Here is a 20000-nt window from a genome sequence, read left to right as displayed (position 1 = left end):
AGATGGTGTTGTATTGTGTAATGTATGCGTGGATACTATCCAATTCAATATGACTTTGTTATCCCTCATGGGGAAATTGGCCATGTCTTTACGTGTAAAAAAAATAAATCATAATAATAATAATAACTACAGGGGAACATTGCAATTAGCGTAGCTCTTAGGTAAAATAGTCCCAGAGGAATAACGGGGCAGTATCAAGGAATGCCGTCGCTTCAAAACACATCAGTAGCAGATATCCTAGAGGCTACACGCGGAACTGAGCTAACTTCGGCGCGATCACATCTCCCGTTCCTTCTTAGATGTTGATCAGTGAAATGATTTAAAGAAATAATTGCCATACATCATTTCCCTTTTAGAGAAATTAGGCTGTTAGCCTTGTCTCCGTCTGAGTGATGCATTTGAGTAATATGTAAATGATAGACGTGGTGTGTGTCAAGGGAGGATTTGGACGGAAGCCATACAGACAGAGAGATAGATGGGGGGGGGGGGGGGGGGGGGGGGGGGGCATGAGACAGGCTTATCTGTCCATCTGCTGCAACTGTCGTGATGGGGGGGGAGGAAATCCATAGAAACAAAAACGCACACGTACAAGATGGGATTAAACATCTGCACACACCGTAGACTTACACGCAGCAGGAGAGGATGCCCTGTCACGTGCACACATACAGTATAGACATGCACGCCAACACACACCGAGCACGACATGCACCTGTCACTCTGAAGGGAAAGAGAGATGGGTGATGGAGGGAAAAATGAGTTACATATTAGGGATATTGTTACTGCTATAGTAAGGCATGGGGACTGGGACCATCCTACTTTCTCTCTCTCTCTCTCGCTCTCTCATGTAAGAGAATACTTGGAGAGCTCGTTCCTCCTCACATTGAAACCTGAACTGCATATTAAACCTTACACTGTCTCTCTCTGCCTCCCTCTCTCTCTCTGCCTGTCCATCTCTCTCTCTTTCTTTCTCTCTCTCTCTTTCTCTCTCTCTCTCTCTCTGTCTCTCTCTCTCTCTCTCTCTCTCTCTTTCTCTCTCTCTCCCCCCCCTCTCGCTCTCTCTCCCTGCCTCTCCCTCCCTCTCTCTCTCTCTCTCTCTCTCTCTCTCTCTCTCTCTCTCTCTCTCTCTCTCTTTCTGCCTCTTTCTCTGTCTCTCTCCCTCCCCCTGTTTCTGTCTCTCTCTGCCTCGCTCTCTCCCTGTCTCTATGGCTCTCTCTACCTCGCTCTCTCTTGCTCTCCCTATGTCTCTGGCTCTCTCTGCCTCGTGCTCTCTCTCTCTCCCTATGTCTCTGGTTCTCTCTGCCTTGCTCTCTCTCTCTCTCTCCCTATGTCTCTGGTTCTCTCTGCCTCGTGCTCTCTCTCTCTCCCTATGTCTGGCTCTCTGGCTCTTTCTCTCTCCCTGTCTCTTTCTGTCTCTCTTTCTCTGCTCTTTCTGTCTCTTTCTCTCTGCCTCTCTCTCTCCCTTTATCTGCCTCTTTCTCTCTGCTGTCTCCCTGTCTCCGCCTCTTTCTCTCTCATGTCTCCCTGTCTCTCTGCCTCTCTCCCTCTCTTTCTGCCTCGCTCTCTCTCTCTCTCCCTTTCTCTCTGTCTCCCTCTGCATTGCTCCCTCCCTCTCTGCCTCGCTCTCTCTCTCCCTGTCTTTCTCTCTCTCTCTGTCTCTCTCCCTCCAACGGTATTCTCTTAGCTATTTTCTGTGTAGAGTGTAACCCTAATCTTGACCCATAGCCTTCAGATATAAACTGCTACAAAATATCTCCTGCTCACACAGGATGTTCCTCTCTTTCTTGTGTCTAGTTTTCTATTCCTTGCTCTGTCTCTCCCACACATTTTTCAGACTTTCTATCCAAATTTCTCTCCCTCCCTTTCTCACCCTCCCTTTCTCACTCATTCCCCCCGCCTCTCTCTTTCCGCTGTCTCTCTCTTTCATCTGTCTCTCTCTTTCCTCTGCCTCTCTCTTTCCTCTCTCTCTCTCTTTCCTCTGTCTCTCTCTTTCCTCTGTCTCTCTCTTTCCTCTGTCTCTCTCTTTCCTCTGTCTCACTCATTCCCCCTGCCTCTCTCTTTCCTCTGTCTCTCTCTTTCCTCTGTCTCTCTCTTTCCCCTGTCTCTCTCTTTCCCCTGTCTCTCTCTTTCCTCTGTCTCTCTCTTTCCTCTGTCTCACTCATTCCCCCTGTCTTTCTCTTTCCTTTGCCTCTCTCTTTCCTCTGTCTCTCTCTTTCCTCTGTCTCTCTCTTTCCTCTGTCTCGCTCTTTCCTTTGCCTCTCTCTTTCCTTTGCCTCTCTCTTTCCTCTGTCTCTCTCTTTCCTCTGTCTCTCTCTTTCCTCTGTCTCTCTCTTTCCTCTGTCTCACTCATTCCCCCTGTCTCTCTCTTTCCTCTGTCTCTCTCTTTCCTCTGTCTCTCTCTTTCCTCTGTATCTCTCTTTCCTCTGTCTCACTCATTCCCTCTGCCTCTCTCTTTCCTCTGTCTCTCTCTTTCCTCTGTCTCACTCATTCCCTCTGCCTCTCTCTTTCCTCTGTGTGTGGTGCTGGGGCCATCCCAAAGGCATCAACAGCTGGCCTCATCCTCTCTCTCTCTCTCTCTCTCTCTCTCTCTCTCTCTCTCTCTCTCTTTCTTGTAGCAGGAATGGCCAGTCTACTGCAGTATGGAAAATGAATAGAGGCAGCACTGTGGGCTGTAGTATGTATGTAGACTGAACAGACAGTGCATGGTTGGAGTATGAGTAGTACTCTATGACGGGTGTAGAAGTACTGTATGCCAGTGATGTGGAGAGGAAGTGTGTGTCTGTGTGCATCTGTAGGTGTGTGTGTGTGCATGTGTGTGTCTCAGGGTTAGCCCTTCAGTCTGTTTTGTGTTCGCTGAGGTGAACAGAGCATGCACACTATTGACTATTTAGCTAAACAGCTAATCCATACTGCCTGTCAGACACACACACACACACACACACACACACACACACACACACACACACACACACACACACACACACACACACACACACACACACGTCATTGACAACTGACCTTTGCACACTGCTCGTGAGAAATTGGTTGTGGGATCAACTGACCAGCAGCCGCTGTCAATCAAGCGGTCCTGCTCGATACTCTCCCCTTCGTTCTGCTTCATTCCCTTATTCATGTTTTAATACGGGGACTGGGATTGGATGGAGGGTAGGGTAGGGTAGGGAGGAAGGAAATAAATGTATTGGGGAAGAGAGAGGTAGAAGATGAGAGGGAGAAGAGAGAGCCAGAGGTAAAAAGGAGAAGCATACATTGAAATGTAGAGGTGAGTCTAGTTCAAACATGCATGTGCACACACTTAACAGACAGTCATTCATACACGACACACACACACACACACACACACACACACACACACACACACACACACACACACACAGTGATGATAGCCGTACCACATTGAGCCCTGGGCCTCAGAATGGTGGCAGACGCTGCCGTCTGTGTACCATGTGTACCGTGTACTGTGTACCGTGAATTTGTTTGCGTGTGTGTGTGGTCTGTCTGGTGTGTTAACATAAACTCTCTTTTAGCATCTCCAGGCCTTCATTCCGGAGCAAGTGTGCTTATGAAGTGGCTGTGTTGAGCGTAAGAATGATGATTTGAAACCGATCCTATAGGGTAGATTGAGTTATTTGGCAACTTTAAGTGACTTGAATGATACAAACCTTTTGAATGTCTTTAGAAATCAAATCTTATACGGGCTGCGTGGTGCGACTATAGGCTGTTGATTAGAGAAAGTAGCAAAAGAAGCTTGCGCTCTGGTCCTTGCCTCCAGGCTGGACAGTTGTTCTCTCATCAAGTGACAATATTATCACCCATCAGACTATTCTCAATTTGTCACGTTCTGACCTTAGTTCCTTTGTTATGTCTTTGTTTTAGGTTGGTCAGGGCGTGAGTTGGGGTGGGTAGTCTATGTTCTTTTTTCTATGTTTTCGGCCTAGTATGGTTCTCAATCAGAGGCAGGTGTCGTTCGTTGTCTCTGATTGAGAATCATACTTAGGTAGCCTTGTTTTCCCCATTTTGGGTGTTTAATTTTCTGTTTAGTGTTTTTCTGCACCTTACAGGACTGTTTCGTTTTTTTTTTTCGTTTATTCACATTGTTGTTTTGTATTTCAGTGTTCCGTTATTAAAATCATGAACACGTACCACGCTGCGCTTTGGTCCACACCTTTTTCCACCTACAACAGCCGTTACGCAATTTAATATTTTTCTTTACTAATATGTCAAATTAGTTTTGATTTAGAATGGCCATCATCAAATGGGCAGGAACAGGGGCAGGGGGGAAATCTGTGTGCACTCAAATAGGGAAAGGAGGCCGTGCGCTTCCCGCCGGTCTGTTTATCAATGATGCCGGGGAGGCTACTTCGTTTTTTTCATGATACTGTTTTGATGATAAGTATTTGATGTGATTTTCGATAGCATTTACATTGATGCCAGAGTGTTTAGAGAGACAATAGAGCCCTGAGTACCAGGCCATTTCGGACCTGATGGTAGTTAGTAGTGATGCACCGATATGACATTTTTGCCCGATTCCGATATCCAATATTTTCCTTGCTGTAAAAACCCCGATACCGATAACCGGCCTTTTAAACATTCTAGTACAGTTAAATAGTTAACACACAGACTGCTGCGTCCATGTGTAAGGCACTGCATCTCAGTGCAAGAGGCGTCACTGGTTCAAATCCAGGCTGTATCACATCCGGCCGTGATAGAGAGTCCCATAGGGCGGTGTACAATTTACCTATCGTCGTCCGGGTTTGGCCGGGGTTGGCCGTCACTGTAAATAAGAATTTGTTCTTAACTGACTTACCTAGTTAAATAAAGGTTAGAAACACACACCACACTGACCAAAAAGTTATTTTGTTAGAATTATGTATGTCCCCATTACCAGTAAAACATAATCAAAACGTATTTCTTTCACTTACTTGCTGTGCTGTTTTGTCGTTCATTTGTTCAGTCATTTCATTCTCAACCAGGATTTCTATGGAACGCCATTTAGGTCTTTGCTATAGAACGCCTTTTGGGTCTTTGCTATGGAACGCCTTTTGGGTCTTTGCTATGGAACGCCTTTTGGGTCTTTGCTATGGAACGCCTTTTGGGTCTTTGCTATGGAACGCCTTTTGGGTCTTTGCTATGGATTGCCTTTTGGGTCTTTGCTATGGAACGCCTTTTGGGTCTTTGCTATGGAACGCCTTTTGGGTCTTTGCGTGTCAAAAAATATACTATTTAACGTGTCAAATAACACTATTTGACCAATCAGGACCTGAATATGACTGCAGGTCACATAATAATTTAACGGGTTCATACATTTTTTACGTAGTTATTACACTATCACTCGTATTTCATATGTCATAACGATTCATCGATATGTATGCTATGATGCTGGTAGAGTTGTCTCGCGCACCTACAGTGCTGGTCATAAAAAAAAAGCTAGCTAGCTCATGGATGCAAACAATGTTCTTCACCAAAAACATAGCAAAACGACAATCGGTTTCAGTAGCTATATAGTTAGATAACTATATAGCTAGGTGTCAGCATCTAAAATAACCCTAATTTACAAAAGTTCGTATATGATTAATGGTGGTTGGACCCATCTATGTGAAGCTAGCCATAATAAGGATTAGCCACAATGGTGGACTTTGCGGTAAGCCTTCAACATAAAAGTATGGCATAATTCTACTATTTGTATTAATTTGCATTACTGTCAATGTCACTTTTATTTTGAAGGCTTACCGCAAATTCCACTTGTGTCTAATCCTTATTGTGGCTAGCTTCACAACACAACCCGGTGAGGTTGATCCTCACTAGCCAGATGAAGCTAGCTGCCTGCTTATAACATTAGCTTTGGGCAACAGGGTTAAGTAGCTGGCTAGCTATTTATTTTCATGAACTAAACGGTCACCTGGAATTTTACTGCGGTCATGACTCATGACTGCTGGTGTGGAGGTAATATGGTCACCGCAACAGCCATACATGTGAGTGTGTGTGTGTGTGTGTGTGTGTGTGTGTGTGTTTATGAGAGAGCAAAAGATACAGACAGAGGACAAAGACGTGTGTGTGTGTGTGTGTGTGTGTGTGTGTGTGGGTGGGCTGGAACAGTGTGTGTGTGTTTAGGCTGGAACAGTGTGTGTTGCCTCAACTGCTCAATTAGATCCTGTTTTCCTCCGACATGTATTTCCTCCATATTTCATGTGTAATATTTAACAACCTCAGCCCCCTCGGGACACAGGGGACCGGATGAGTGTCTGTGAGGCGTCTGCAGATCATACACACAAACAGTGCATGTATAGTGCACCCAAAGTGCAGAGAACACACACACACACACACACACACACACACACACACACACACACACACACACACACACACACACACACACACACACACACACACACACACAGTACACTGTATTAGAGTCATACTGCAGTGCACACGTTCAGACTCTGTACATAGGCTTACTCTCTGTATGACACCCGTCAGCTATCCACATGTAGCGCTTCAATAAAGGTTGTAGGGTGCTCTACGTGTGACCCACACCCTCACACTGATCAGAGCACATTGCAATGAGGGCTCGTTGAAAATAATCGTACAATCAGACAAACTACCCTTTCATACATTCCAGTGCATATGCATGCATGCATAGGGGAGAGTGTGGTAACTTTGAGCCAAAAGGGTAAGTTGAGCCACCCCTTGTTTCTAGGAAACCAATACGGAAGATGAATAATTTGACCACATATTTTGGCAGAGGTCATCATTTCATGGCGTGTGTGAAGGGTGAAACCAACATGGAAAAAGTGGTAAGCAAGTTAGGTTGCCCAAAAATATGAATTTGTTTAGTTTGAGGTTTCATTATGCTTGTATCATTAAGTTAATTAACCAAAGTAGACCATTTTAAGAATCTTCTATACATCAGTTTGAGTCCCTATAAGCTTCAATATGAGGTCCTAAACCAGTGGTCACCAACCAGTCGATTATGATCTCCAAGGCATTCCTAGTCGACCACCAAACATGTGTGTAAAAATACAACGATAAAGCCTTGCATTCCAATTTTCTCTTTTTTGTTTCCGCGCTGTTGGTCGGTAGGTGCACTTGATTCAGCAGCCCTAGCGCCGGGAAAGCAAAATCTTGAACCATTTGGTATGTCTGAAGGTAGATCTCCACATAGCTACCCGGCAGGCTCAGAGAGCAGATCAAATGCGCGGAGAGGCCTGCCGCTGGCCAATCAGATAGCTCAGATCACCGTGTATGCACAGTTTCCTCGAGTCACAAACTTGAAAGAAATTACACCATCAAATGCGCGTTCTCCCTACTTCCACTCACGCTACAACCAGCACTGCATCTGCGATTAATGAGCACGGCAAAGTCTTCTGACAAGCTTGCGTTGTTAACTTTCTCTGGTCACAGGAGTAACAACATGAATTGGTGCATGAGGCAGAAATAATGCAGTGCGACTTGAGTTTCGCCATCAGCTGGAAGACTGTGTCCCCTTTTCCCAGCGGAGGGAGGGAGAGAGGAGGGACAGTGAGTCAAATGAGAGGCAAAAAAAAGCAAATGATTATGCTCACTCAGCTGTACCTCACAAATCATACAACAAAGTATCTATTACCAGTGTGATCATATGCTTAACATTTTTAAATACAGCATAATTTCAAAAAGGTCTGATAAGAACAACATTGGCAGGGCAATTCAAGCATATAGCCAATATACCGTGATAATGTATTGGGCTTATAGCTGACTGCACAAACCTCATTGCTACAGAACTGTTTTTAATTGGTTAAGGTTACGTTCCTTAAGTCATGTTCAAAAAATAAGATCTGAGCGGTAGATCTCGGCTTGTATCTTGACAGAGTGATCTCGACTCAGAGAAGGTTGATGACCACTGTCCTTAACCTAGAACGTGCATCCTTGTAGCTGTGTGAGCTAATATAGTCAAATGTTTCTCCTTAGGGTAAGTTGAGCCAATGGAAGTGTTTTCTTCCCCGGCTTAATGCAAGGTATAATCGCTGGGATATGAGGTAACAACAGGGCCTGTGTTATGTTAAAATTGTTTTCTTTTTTTTTTTTAGGTACAATGTGTTTGCTAGGTGTTAAAGGGATATTTCGGGGATTTTGGCAATAAAGCTCTTTATCTACTTCCCCAGAGTCAGATGAATTCGTGGATACCATTTTTGTATGTCTCTGCGTGCAGTTTGAAGGAAATGGCTAATTAGCGTTGGTGCAGAGACTGAAAGTCTACGGTAACCGCTGGCAGGCTAAACTTCCTTCATACTGGACGCAGAGACATTCAAATGGTGTCGACGAGTTCATCTGACTCTGGGGAAGTCCCGAAGTATCCCTTTCAGCCTGTGTTAAAAGATGCTTAAAATGGTTAAGAGACAACAACAACAAAAAGCGATTGTGATTGTGTCGAATTGTGCCTGTGAAATAAAGATACACATGGTTTAAAAATGGCAGTGGTAACATTTCATTCAGTACAGAAATGTGCTTAACTTACCCTGTCCTGCGGATCAACTTACCCAATACCGGGGTAAGTTGTGCCAAGCGACCACTTTGTCTACAAAACTGTGATGTTTACATTCATTCGGATTATTTCCAGGGACACACAACATCCTGAAATACACTGAGTGTACAAAAAAATGATGAACTCCTGCTCTTTCCGCGACATAGGCTGACCCAGGTGAATCCAGGTGGAAGCTGGGATCCTTTATATATGCCACCTGTTAAATCCACGTTGAGACATTGATTGTGTATGTGTGCCATTCAGAGGGTGAATGGACGAGACAAAAGATTTAAGTGCCTTTGACCGGGGTATGGTAGTGGTTTGTTTCAAGAACTGCAACGGTGCTGTGTTTTTCAGCTCAATAGTTTCCTGTGTGTATCAAGAATGTTCCAACACCCAAAGGACATCCAGCCAACTTGACACAACTGTGGCAAGCATTGGAGTCAACATGGGCCAGCATCCCTGTGGAAGGCTTTCGATACCTTGTAGAGTCCATGCCCCCAATGAATTGAGGCTGTCCTCAGGGCAATATTAGGAATGTGTTCGGTACACTCAGTCTATATGTAGATATCTTTGTTAGAAAGAATGATGTATTTCCCTTGACAGATTGATGCTGAATGTACAAAATGGCTCAATTTACCCTACTCTCCCCCACCCACCTACATACATACTGACAGAGAAATTAATTCATGCGTATTTCACACACATTATTACATATGAAATCACAGTACTGTACATCCCACACCCATAATAAGCATGAGTAAAATGCTCACATACACTTAACATACCCCTTTAAGTGTACACACACTCACATTCAATGGATCATGAAGATGGCGTACAGAGAGGAGACATGCTCCATGTCCTGTTAGCAGACAGAGAACAGTCTGTTACTTCTGGCCCTGCTCCACACATACACAGACACACACACACACTTCCTCGCTAATTCAATAGGAAAGAAAGAAAAAAGAGAGAGAATGACAAAGATGAGAGAGAGAGAGAGAGGCGCAGAGACAGAGAGCCTGTTCATTTGTTATTGGAAACAAACTGCTGTTAAAAGATTTCTTTGTTCCCCTTGCTTTAAGTAAATTCTCTCATTAAAAAACAGCAACAAACAAATCAGTATGACCCAGAGTGAGAGGAAGCAGGTCGCCAGGAACATGCTCACTCCACTCCCACCACATGCTGGGGAGAGATCCATTCGAGAGAGACAGGGAGAGATAAGTGGCTGTGCAAGTTCATCCAAAGACACATTATACACACTCAAATGATAATATAACACACCGGCTCGTATCCACTAACTATCGGACACAGCCTCCGATTTGAGTAGATAAGCATAAGCATGTACACGAGCACACACAGAGACAGAAACAGAAACACACACACACACACACACACACACACACAGTAGTTTCATCAGAAACTGGCTACGCTCCGTCAACAGGTGGAAAACAGCACAACATCGCAGTACAGCGGTGGCAAACGGAAAACAATGCACCCTTTCACTCCTCTAATTCTCTAGTGTGTGTGTGTACATTATGTGGTTGTGTATGCGGATTTTGTGTGGGAGGGTGCAATCTTCATTGTGTATGTATGTGCGCTTGCATATGTGTGTGTGAGCCTCTATTGAATAGCTGGTGGATGTTTGCCTTCAGTATGTGAATGTGTGTATAAGTAAGTAAGTGTGTGTGCATTTGTATGTATATTACCAGTCAAAAGTTTGGACACACCTACTCATTCAAGTTTTTTTTTGTGTTTTTTTTGTACTATTTTCTACATTGTAGAATAGTAGTGAAGACATCAAAACTATGAAATCACAAATGGAATCTGTAGTAACCCAAAAAGGTTTAAACAAATCAAAATATGTTTGAGATTCTTCAAAGTAGCCACCCTTTGCCTTGATGACAGCTTTTAAAACTCTGGGCATTCTCAACCAGCTTCATGAGGTAAACACCTGGAATGAATTTATTTCCTTCTTAATGCGTTTGAGACAATCAGTTGTGTTGTGACAGGGTAGGGGTGGTATACAGAAGATAGCCCTATTTGGTAAAAGAACAAGTCCATATTATGGAAAGAACAGCTCAAATAAGGAAAGAGAATTGACAGTCCATCATTACTTTAAGACACAAAGGTCAGTCAATCTGGAAAGTTTCAAGAACTTTGAATGTTTCTTCAAGTGCAGTCGCAAAAACCATCAAGCACTATGATGAAACTGGCTCTCATGAGGACCGCCACAGGAAAGGAAGACTCAGTTACCTCTGCTGCAGAGGATAAGTTCATTAGATTTGCCAGCCTCAGAAATTGCAGCCAAAATAATTGCTTCACAGAGTTCAAGTAACAGACATCAACTGTTCAGAGGAGACTGCGTGGATCAGGCCTTCATGGTCGAATTGCTGCAAACCACTACTGAAGTATACATATAAGAAGAAGATACTTGCTTGGGCCACGAAACATGAGCAATGGACACATTAGACCGGTGGAAATCTGTCCTTTGGTCTGATGAGTCCAAATTTGAGATTGTTGGTTCCAACCACAGTGTCTTTGTGAAACGCAGAGGAGGTGAACGGATTATCGCCCCATGCGTCGTTTCCACCGTGAAGCATGGAGGAGGAGGTGTGATGATGCTTTGCTGGTGACACTGTCAGATGGTATGGGATATGTTGGACCGCAGATTGAATGAAAAGCAGCCAACAAGTGCTCAGCATATGTGGGATCTCCTTCAAGACTGTTGAAAAAGCATTCCTCATAAAGCTGGTTGAGAGAATGCCAAGAGTGTGCAAAGCTATCATCAAGGCAAAGGGTGGCTACTTTGAAGAATCTCAAATCTAAAATATATTTTGATTTGTTTAACACTTTTGGTTACTACATGATTCCATATGTGTTATTTCATAGTTGTGATGTCTTCACTATTATTCTACAATCTCAAAAATAGTACAAGACCCTTGAATAAGTCGTTGTGTCCAAACTTTTGACTGGTACTGTATGTATACATGTATACACCACAACCCTGAAAGGGACACTCATTCAACAGCTCGCCGATAAATCCACATCAACATCCCAATCAATGCAAACATCAGCAATGTTCACATGTTAAAACCCAGAGCGTGTGTCTCATCACTCACAAGAGGGGTAAATAAACATTAGGTCTGTACAGTCAAGACCGAGACAGGCTAGATTAACGGCAGCTATATTTTACGCTGACGCCCCTTGGGCAGGTAAACAAGACCGTTGCCAGCAGGAGCGGAGGAGAGACGAGGCTACAGGAACTCTTTCATAAGAAACTTGTTTATGCTGTCTGTCTGTTGATGGCTCTTAGAGGAGTGAGAACCACGAGAACCATGATGGACCGTTAAACGGTTCCACTGGCTTTCATTCACGAGGTCGTTTTTGCTGGTTTTCAACGTGCTTCACATTTATGTGGTTGGGGGTGTGGGGAGTAGGACCAGGACGATACAGGTATTGCAATATTTTGTCTGCGGCAAACATGAAAATACAAAGCAGACCAAACTCGTTGGTCCTTTAAAAATCTGCTCTATGTAAAAAATATTGTGTCTTTTATACAGTAGCTTGGAGAATAAATCAATGTGACTAGATGACAACATATTGTGCTCTATAGTTCTAACATATTGTGTTCTATAGCTGTAACATATTGTGTTCTATAGTTGTAGCATATTGTGTTCTATAGTTCTCACATATTGTGTTCTATAGCTGTAACATATTGTGTTCTATAGTTCTAACATATTGTGTTCTATAGTTGTAGCATATTGTGTTCTATAGTTCTAACATATTGTGTTCTATAGCTGTAACATGTGTTCTATAGCTGTAACATATTGTGTTCTATAGCTGTAACATATTGTGTTCTATAGCTGTAACATATTGTGTGCTATAGTTCTAACATATTGTGTTCTATAGTTCTAACATATTGTGTATTTTATACAGTAGCTTGAAGAATAAATCAATGTGACTAGATGACAACATATTGTGTTCTATAGTTGTAACATATTGTGTTCTATAGCTGTAACATATTGTGTTCTATAGCTGTAACATATTGTGTTCTATAGCTGTAACATATTGTGTTCTATAGCTGTAACATATTGTGTTCTATAGCTGTAACATATTGTGTTCTATAGTTGTAACATATTGTGTTCTATAGCTGTAACATATTGTGTTCTATAGCTGTAACATATTGTGTTCTATAGCTGTAACATATTGTGTTCTATAGCTGTAACATATTGTGTTCTATAGCTGTAACATATTGTGTTCTATAGTTGTAGCATATTGTGTTCTATAGCTGTAGCATATTGTGTTCTATAGCTGTAGCATATTGTGTTCTATAGTTCTAACATATTGTGTTCTATAGCTGTAGCATATTGTGTTCTATAGTTGTAGCATATTGTGTTCTATAGCTGTAGCATATTGTGTTCTATAGTTGTAGCATATTGTGTTCTATAGTTCTAACATATTGTGTTCTATAGTTCTAACATATTGTGTTCTATAGTTCTAACATATTGTGTTCTATAGTTGTAGCATATTGTGTTCTATAGTTCTAACATATTGTGTTCTATAGTTCTAACATATTGTGTTCTATAGTTCTAACATATTGTGTTCTATAGTTGTAACATATTGTGTTCTATAGCTGTAACATATTGTGTTCTATAGCTGTAACATATTGTGTTCTATAGTTGTAGCATATTGTGTTCTATAGTTCTAACATATTGTGTTCTATAGTTCTAACATATTGTGTATTTTATACAGTAGCTTGGAGAATAAATCAATGTGACTAGATGACAACATATTGTGTTCTATAGTTGTAACATATTGTGTTCTATAGCTGTAACATATTGTGTTCTATAGCTGTAACATATTGTGTTCTATAGCTGTAACATATTGTGTTCTATAGCTGTAACATATTGTGTTCTATAGCTGTAACATATTGTGTTCTATAGCTGTAACATATTGTGTTCTATAGTTGTAGCATATTGTGTTCTATAGCTGTAGCATATTGTGTTCTATAGTTGTAGCATATTGTGTTCTATAGCTGTAGCATATTGTGTTCTATAGTTGTAGCATATTGTGTTCTATAGTTCTAACATATTGTGTTCTATAGTTCTAACATATTGTGTTCTATAGTTCTAACATATTGTGTTCTATAGTTGTAGCATATTGTGTTCTATAGTTCTAACATATTGTGTTCTATAGTTCTAACATATTGTGTTCTATAGTTCTAACATATTGTGTTCTATAGTTGTAACATATTGTGTTCTATAGCTGTAACATATTGTGTTCTATAGCTGTAACATATTGTGTTCTATAGTTGTAGCATATTGTGTTCTATAGTTCTAACATATTGTGTTCTATAGCTGTAACATATTGTGTTCTATAGTTGTAACATATTGTGTTCTATAGTTCTAACATACTGTGTTCTATAATTGTAACATATTGTGTTATATGGTTGTAATATATTGTGTTCTATAGTTGTCACATATTGTGTTCTATAGTTCTAACATATTGTGTTCTATAGTTGTAACATATTGTGTTCTATAGTTCTAACATATTGTGTTCTATAGCTGTAACATATTGTGTTCTATAGTTGTAATATATTGTGTTCTATAGTTCTAACATATTGTGTTCTATAGCTGTAACATATTGTGTTCTATAGCTGTAACATATTGTGTTCTATAATTGTAACATATTGTGTTCTATAGCTGTAACATACTGTGTTCTATAATTGTAACATATTGTGTTATATGGTTGTAATATATTGTGTTCTATAGTTGTCACATATTGTGTTCTATAGTTGTCACATATTGTGTTATATGGTTGTAATATATTGTGTTCTATAGTTCTAACATATTGTGTTATATGGTTGTAATATATTGTGTCTCTTATACAGTAGCTTGGAGAATAAATCAATGTGACTGGATGACAACATAATGATGTTTGTTTCCAATATTAGGGCTGTTTTCCTAAAGAAGTTAAAAACCGCTTCGTGTTTTGTTTCCTTGCCACGATACTAACGAGTATCGCAATACTGGTATCGTCCCAGCCCTATCGGGGAGGTCACCTGAACTACCTAGCTCAGAACTTTGAAGGACCCAACTAGGTGTTACATGGTACCCATTTTGCACCAGAATGTTCTCTACACATTCGATTGACACAGATGGTTGGGAACATAGGACTCTTTTAGTAGCTCTGTGGGACTTTCTTTTGCTCAGATATGCACTGATTTCAGGTCAGCTCTGTCCACCCCCATCATAACCTGAACAGTTAATTTAAACCCTTAACAACTCGTTTATGATCAGTTCTCTCTACCCACAGCCTTAACCCTCTCTATTATAAACATAACAACAAAACTGTCCCCATGCCAGTTCTTAATTTAACAACACAAAACCACACTCGCCTCAACCGTCAAATAGATGGGATGCTGGTGCCTGAGCTAATCATGGCCTTTCACACCCAAACCACTGTAGGAATGATATCCAATCAGATGCCAGAATGACCACATGCGTAAACATACATTGAGGGCAAATGTGTTGCTGGAATGAAGCAACCCATTGTAATGTGTCAAATCGTCATAATGCACGTCAAATACAGTTGGATTTGATTTGATTAAAAGCCATGAAGTCCATTCCACTGCTATCATCCCCATCTGCCTATACCAGAGAGGACAAAACATGGCACTTTTTGACCACCAACGCAATTATAACCACAATCCACGAACCTTAACAGAAACCATTTACCCTTACTTCTATATGAAATAATGGAAGAAAAAAAACAAATAAATAGTTCATGTACCAGGTCATCTTAGTTGACAATATTTCCACTTGTGTCAGATCCTTTCTAGCATGGCTTTCTAGCATGGCTTTCTAACATGGTTTTCTAGCGTGACTTTCTAGCATGGCTTTCTAGCATGGCTTTCTAACATGGTTTTCTAGCGTGACTTTCTAGCATGGCTTTCGAACATGGCTTTCTAGCATGGCTTTTTAACATGGTTTTCTAGCGTGACTTTCTAGCATGGCTTTCTAGCATGGCTTTCTAACATGGTTTTCTAGCGTGACTTTCTAGCATGGCTTTCTAGCATGGCTTTCTAGCATGGCTTTTTAACATGGTTTTCTAGCGTGACTTTCTAGCATGGCTTTCTAGCATGGCTTTCTAGCATGGCTTTCTAACATGGTTTTCTAGCGTGACTTTCTAGCATGGCTTTCTACCAACAGTCTATCAACAGCCTCATGCCAAGTCCTGAGAGGAATGTGTAGACAGAATATGGGCACTGTTATGTTGCAGTTACACAGTTGGATTGGCTAGAATGTCTTTCAGTGTGACTGACTGTGCTTTTTGAAATGGAAACTACAGAAGCTGACACTGACCCTGTGTGGGTCTAACCAATGGAGAGGGTTTTCTTTTTCCTTTCTTCTTCACAACACAGTCATCTAGTTCATGCAGCGGTCAGTGGCAATATAATGGCGTGGCTATGTCTTCCTATTGTGCTCTCTAACGCAACACAGAACTCTGTTATATAACAGGTCCAGTCATTCCAACCATATTGAGTGTGGGCTTGTGTCTCAACCCCCAGCATGAATTGTGCCCAGACACACTGTTGTGTAGGCATCTTTACAGAAGCCTAATGCCAATAAGACCCCCTTTAACCCGAACATAATAGTCTTTTGCCTCTAGAACTGCTACCTTCATGGTCGAAAACAGAGCCTTTGTAAAAGTAAAGGATGAATTTCTTTGTCCTCCAACACCAACTCTCCATTCCTCTCTCTCTCTCTCTCTCTCTCTCTCTCTCTCTCTCTCTCTCTCTCTCTCTCTCTCTCTCTCTCTCTCCATTCATCTCGCTCTCTCTCTCTCTCTCTCTCTCTCTCTCCATTCCTCTATTTCTCTCTCTCCATTTCTCTCTCTCTCTCTCTCCATTCCTCTCTCTCTCTCTCTCTCTCTCCATTTCTCTCCATTCCTCTCTCTCTCTCTCCATTTCTCTCTCTCTCCATTCCTCTCTCTCTCTCCATTTTTCTCTCTCTCTCTCTCTCTATCTCTCTCTCTCTCTCTCTCTCTCTCTCTCTCTCTCTCTCTCTCTCTCTCTCTCTCCATTCCCCTCTCTCTCTCTCTCTCTCCATTTCTCTCTCCATTTCTCTCTCTCTCTCCATTTCTCTCTCCATTTCTCTCTCTCTCTCTCTCTCTCTCTCTTTCTCTCCATTCCTCTCTCTCTCTCTCTCCATTTCTCTCTCTCTCTCTCTCCATTTTTCTCTCTCTCTCTCTCTCTCCATTCCTCTCTCTCTCTCTCCATTTCTCTCTCTCTCTCTCTCTCTCTCTCTCTCTCTCTCTCTCTCCATTTCTCTCTCTCTCTCTCCATTCCTCTCTCTCTCTCTCCATTTCTCTCTCTCTCTCTCTCTCTCCATTTCTCTCTCTCTCTCTCTCTCAGGTTTGATTATCAGGAGCTGCTCCACAACTCCACCTTCTGCCTGGTTCCCCGGGGTCGTCGCCTGGGCTCCTTTCGCTTCCTAGAGTCTTTACAGGTAGGATGCCAAATACAGATCACAATGCACTAGCATGGTCCTAGAAGAATGCCAAATACTGCACCCAATACGCTAGCCTGGTCCCAGAGATATGTGACCTGCTTGTGCTGTCTTGTCAACTCCTATGACCAACTCCTGGGACCAGGCTACGAGTACGAATCCACCTCTGAACTATCAAGATTATGGATTGACGTGGATCATGTTAGCTATTAGCAGTCATAGCCACACCCTGCCCAACTATCGGATAAATATCCTTATGTTCTGTTCTAACGTGTACAATTTAAGGTTAACACTTAGGATGGTGTTGACTGATTTGCGATAAGAAATATATATATATATATATTTGGAAAGTATAACATTGAAAGGGTTTACCTTTCATCAAACTCTGCTTCAATAAACCATGTAGTTAATGAAATAATGGTCTTGGACAGACTGTGTGGAATTACCACCCATGTTGATGTTTTGGTGAAGGAGCTGTCTTCATGGTTTTTACCTACCAATAAACCTCCCAGACTCTTGTGTTCCCTGCCCATCTCTCTCTCGGAGTCTCTCAATGGTCCGGAAGCTTCCATAGGGTTGCCAGCCTGCCACACTGCTGATCTGAGCTGAATGGGCAAATCCACTGAACGCGGGGCTTGGCAGGGAAGCTCACTCTCACACAGCTAACTCACTCCTCCTCCGCACTCACTCCCCCGCTCTCTCCCTCCTTCTCCCTCTGTTTCTCTTCCCTCTCTTCCTCTTGTCTCCTTTGCTTTTCCATTTAGGCCAGTCTGAGATTTGTAAGATCTCCTTTTCTCGTCGTGCCAGCCCAAGCCCACAAAAGAATGTGCAATTACCCGTGTGGTATGAAACTTACTGCCAGCGTTCCAACTCTCGGTGCATACACTCCTGCGGGGGCACACACACACGGACAAATGCCTGAGTACACACACACACACACATACACACACACACACACACACACACACACACACACACACCACCCATGATGCTCCTCTCTTCATCTCCCAATGCAAACAACCAAAAAACAACAACACATATTCCCACATGCTGAGCACTGGGATGCAGTCAGAGGAATACTTCTTAGTCAGTCCGCCTCAAAGCACCTCATCTCTGGGGAAGTGGCTCAGGCGAGCCCCAGGCTTCACGTCAACTCTGGAGGCCTCAACCCTGTTACCTGGAGCGTAGCCTAGTGTATCTTAGCGTTGTCTACATGGCTGCCTGAGTGAGGGCCGGTCTCTGGTGAGGCAACTAGTGGAGCTTCAGACCGCCAGAGGGGGAAGTCATCTGATCTCAGTCTGAAGCTGGTTCTGGCTGCTCTCCTGTGATTTAATTAGAAAAAGAAATAAAACCAACAGCCAGGACCGCAGCAGGGAGAGAAGGAGAGAGCTGAAAAAAGAAAAGTACAACAACATCAAAAAACCCCGGCTGTCAGTAAACAAGGGGATATGGCAACATCAAACTGTTATCCCCCCTCCTCTCCCCATTTCTCTCCTACTCCCTCCCTCTCTCCATCCTCCCTGTGGAGTGTACTTAATTAGCAGACTAGGAGTTTGTTAAATCGGTGTGTGTGAGGGAGTGACGCAGCAGAAGTTTTGTCTCTTTCTCTCTAGGGCCCCAAAGGGCTCCTGGGACTGGCAAGACAGTAGCTGTGCCCCATGCAACCTCCCCAAGAGAGTGTCTCACACACACACTGCGTCATTGATTTCATTATCTTCTCAGACTGCCTTATTGAAGTACCACCTGCTAGTGTACGGTGCTATGTGTCAGAGACGAAGACTGGAAATCTAGACAACATATTTTTATTGAACGTCTACCACAAACAGAGCACATGGACAACGGTAGCATTACCAATTACCCTGTCCGTTTGCCTGTCTTTGTCCGCTTGTCACACTGACTCAGCCTTTCTCCTTCTGTTTCCACTCGCTCGTTCTTTATCTCTCTCTCTCTCTCCGTCAGGCGGCGTGTATTCCAGTGTTGCTCAGTAATGGTTGGGAGCTGCCCTTCTCTGATGTCATCCAGTGGAACCAGGCTGTCATAGAGGGAGATGAGAGATTGCTACTGCAGGTAACCCGCGCCGCACCGACGCACCGCACGTTCACAGCCGGCCTGGAAGCAATACTGTTTGAACCCAGTTGATACGGGAAATAATCCTGACATCCAGCTAGCTAATGAACTGAGAGACAAAATACAATTTTTGGAAAGGACGAATTATGAAATTGAAATTCAAAATGGATTTGACCCAAAACAATGTTAGGCCGCAATGTGCACCCACCCACACACACACACACACACTCACACACACACGCTCGCATGTACGCACACACACACACACTCTTTCCCCTCCCTCACACACTCTGACCACCCACAAGTATACACACACACACACACACACACACATGCCCCGGGGTTAGGGATGTGGAAATTGAGTTTTGAGGGAATAAAGCTGGTGACGGGAGGTTGAACGAGGCCAAGCACATCAGAGAGACAGGATATCATTGAGGGGTGAATCTCTCGTTCAGAAATAGAGATGAGAGGAGAGAAAGAGCGAGAGAGAGAGAGAGCGAGAGAGAGTGAGAGGGAGGAGACGGGAAAGGAGGAGGGAGGCCCTTTGCTTCCTCAGGTTCCAATCATTAGAAGACCTGCTATAGACTAGGTTCTAGGGGAGTCAAACGGCTACCCGACGGGCCTTTAAACATCACTGTAGAAGATGCAGACTTCCCTGCTAAGCTAACTTGATTTAATCATAATCAAATCACATGGCCATTTAGCAGATGTTTTTATCCAAAGTAATCGGCAGTTGTAGACGTACAGGCTAGGTGAGTCAACTGGGTATATATTTACTCCTTCTCTAGCTAGCTGACACATTCATGGTATTTAGTTTAGGAGAGTGAACGGGGTGAGTGTGGGCTATTTTCATTTGGTGCCAAGGGCGTGACCCCCCCCCCCCCCCCCCCCCCCTTTATTTTCCTCCAGTA

At 42.8% G+C, this 20000-nt stretch overlaps 1 protein-coding gene across 5 annotated transcripts in view; it reads left to right on the top strand.

Moving 5' to 3' along the window:
* The window catches only part of LOC110488385 (exostosin-1c), a 95502-nt gene that overhangs the window by 68797 nt on the left and 6705 nt on the right, over positions 1 to 20000 (top strand). For all 5 annotated transcript variants that reach the window (XM_036970808.1, XM_036970806.1, XM_036970807.1 and 2 more), the window contains exons 3-4: positions 16929 to 17022; positions 18982 to 19089. In XM_036970808.1, coding sequence (XP_036826703.1) covers positions 16929 to 17022; positions 18982 to 19089 — 202 coding nt within the window. The remainder of the gene's footprint in view (positions 1 to 16928; positions 17023 to 18981; positions 19090 to 20000) is intronic.

Source organism: Oncorhynchus mykiss, chromosome 32 (genome assembly GCF_013265735.2).
Source record: "Oncorhynchus mykiss isolate Arlee chromosome 32, USDA_OmykA_1.1, whole genome shotgun sequence".
Classification (NCBI taxonomy): domain Eukaryota; kingdom Metazoa; phylum Chordata; class Actinopteri; order Salmoniformes; family Salmonidae; genus Oncorhynchus; species Oncorhynchus mykiss.
Note: the sequence above shows the minus strand (reverse complement) of the source record. Positions and strands in the feature narration are given on the sequence as shown.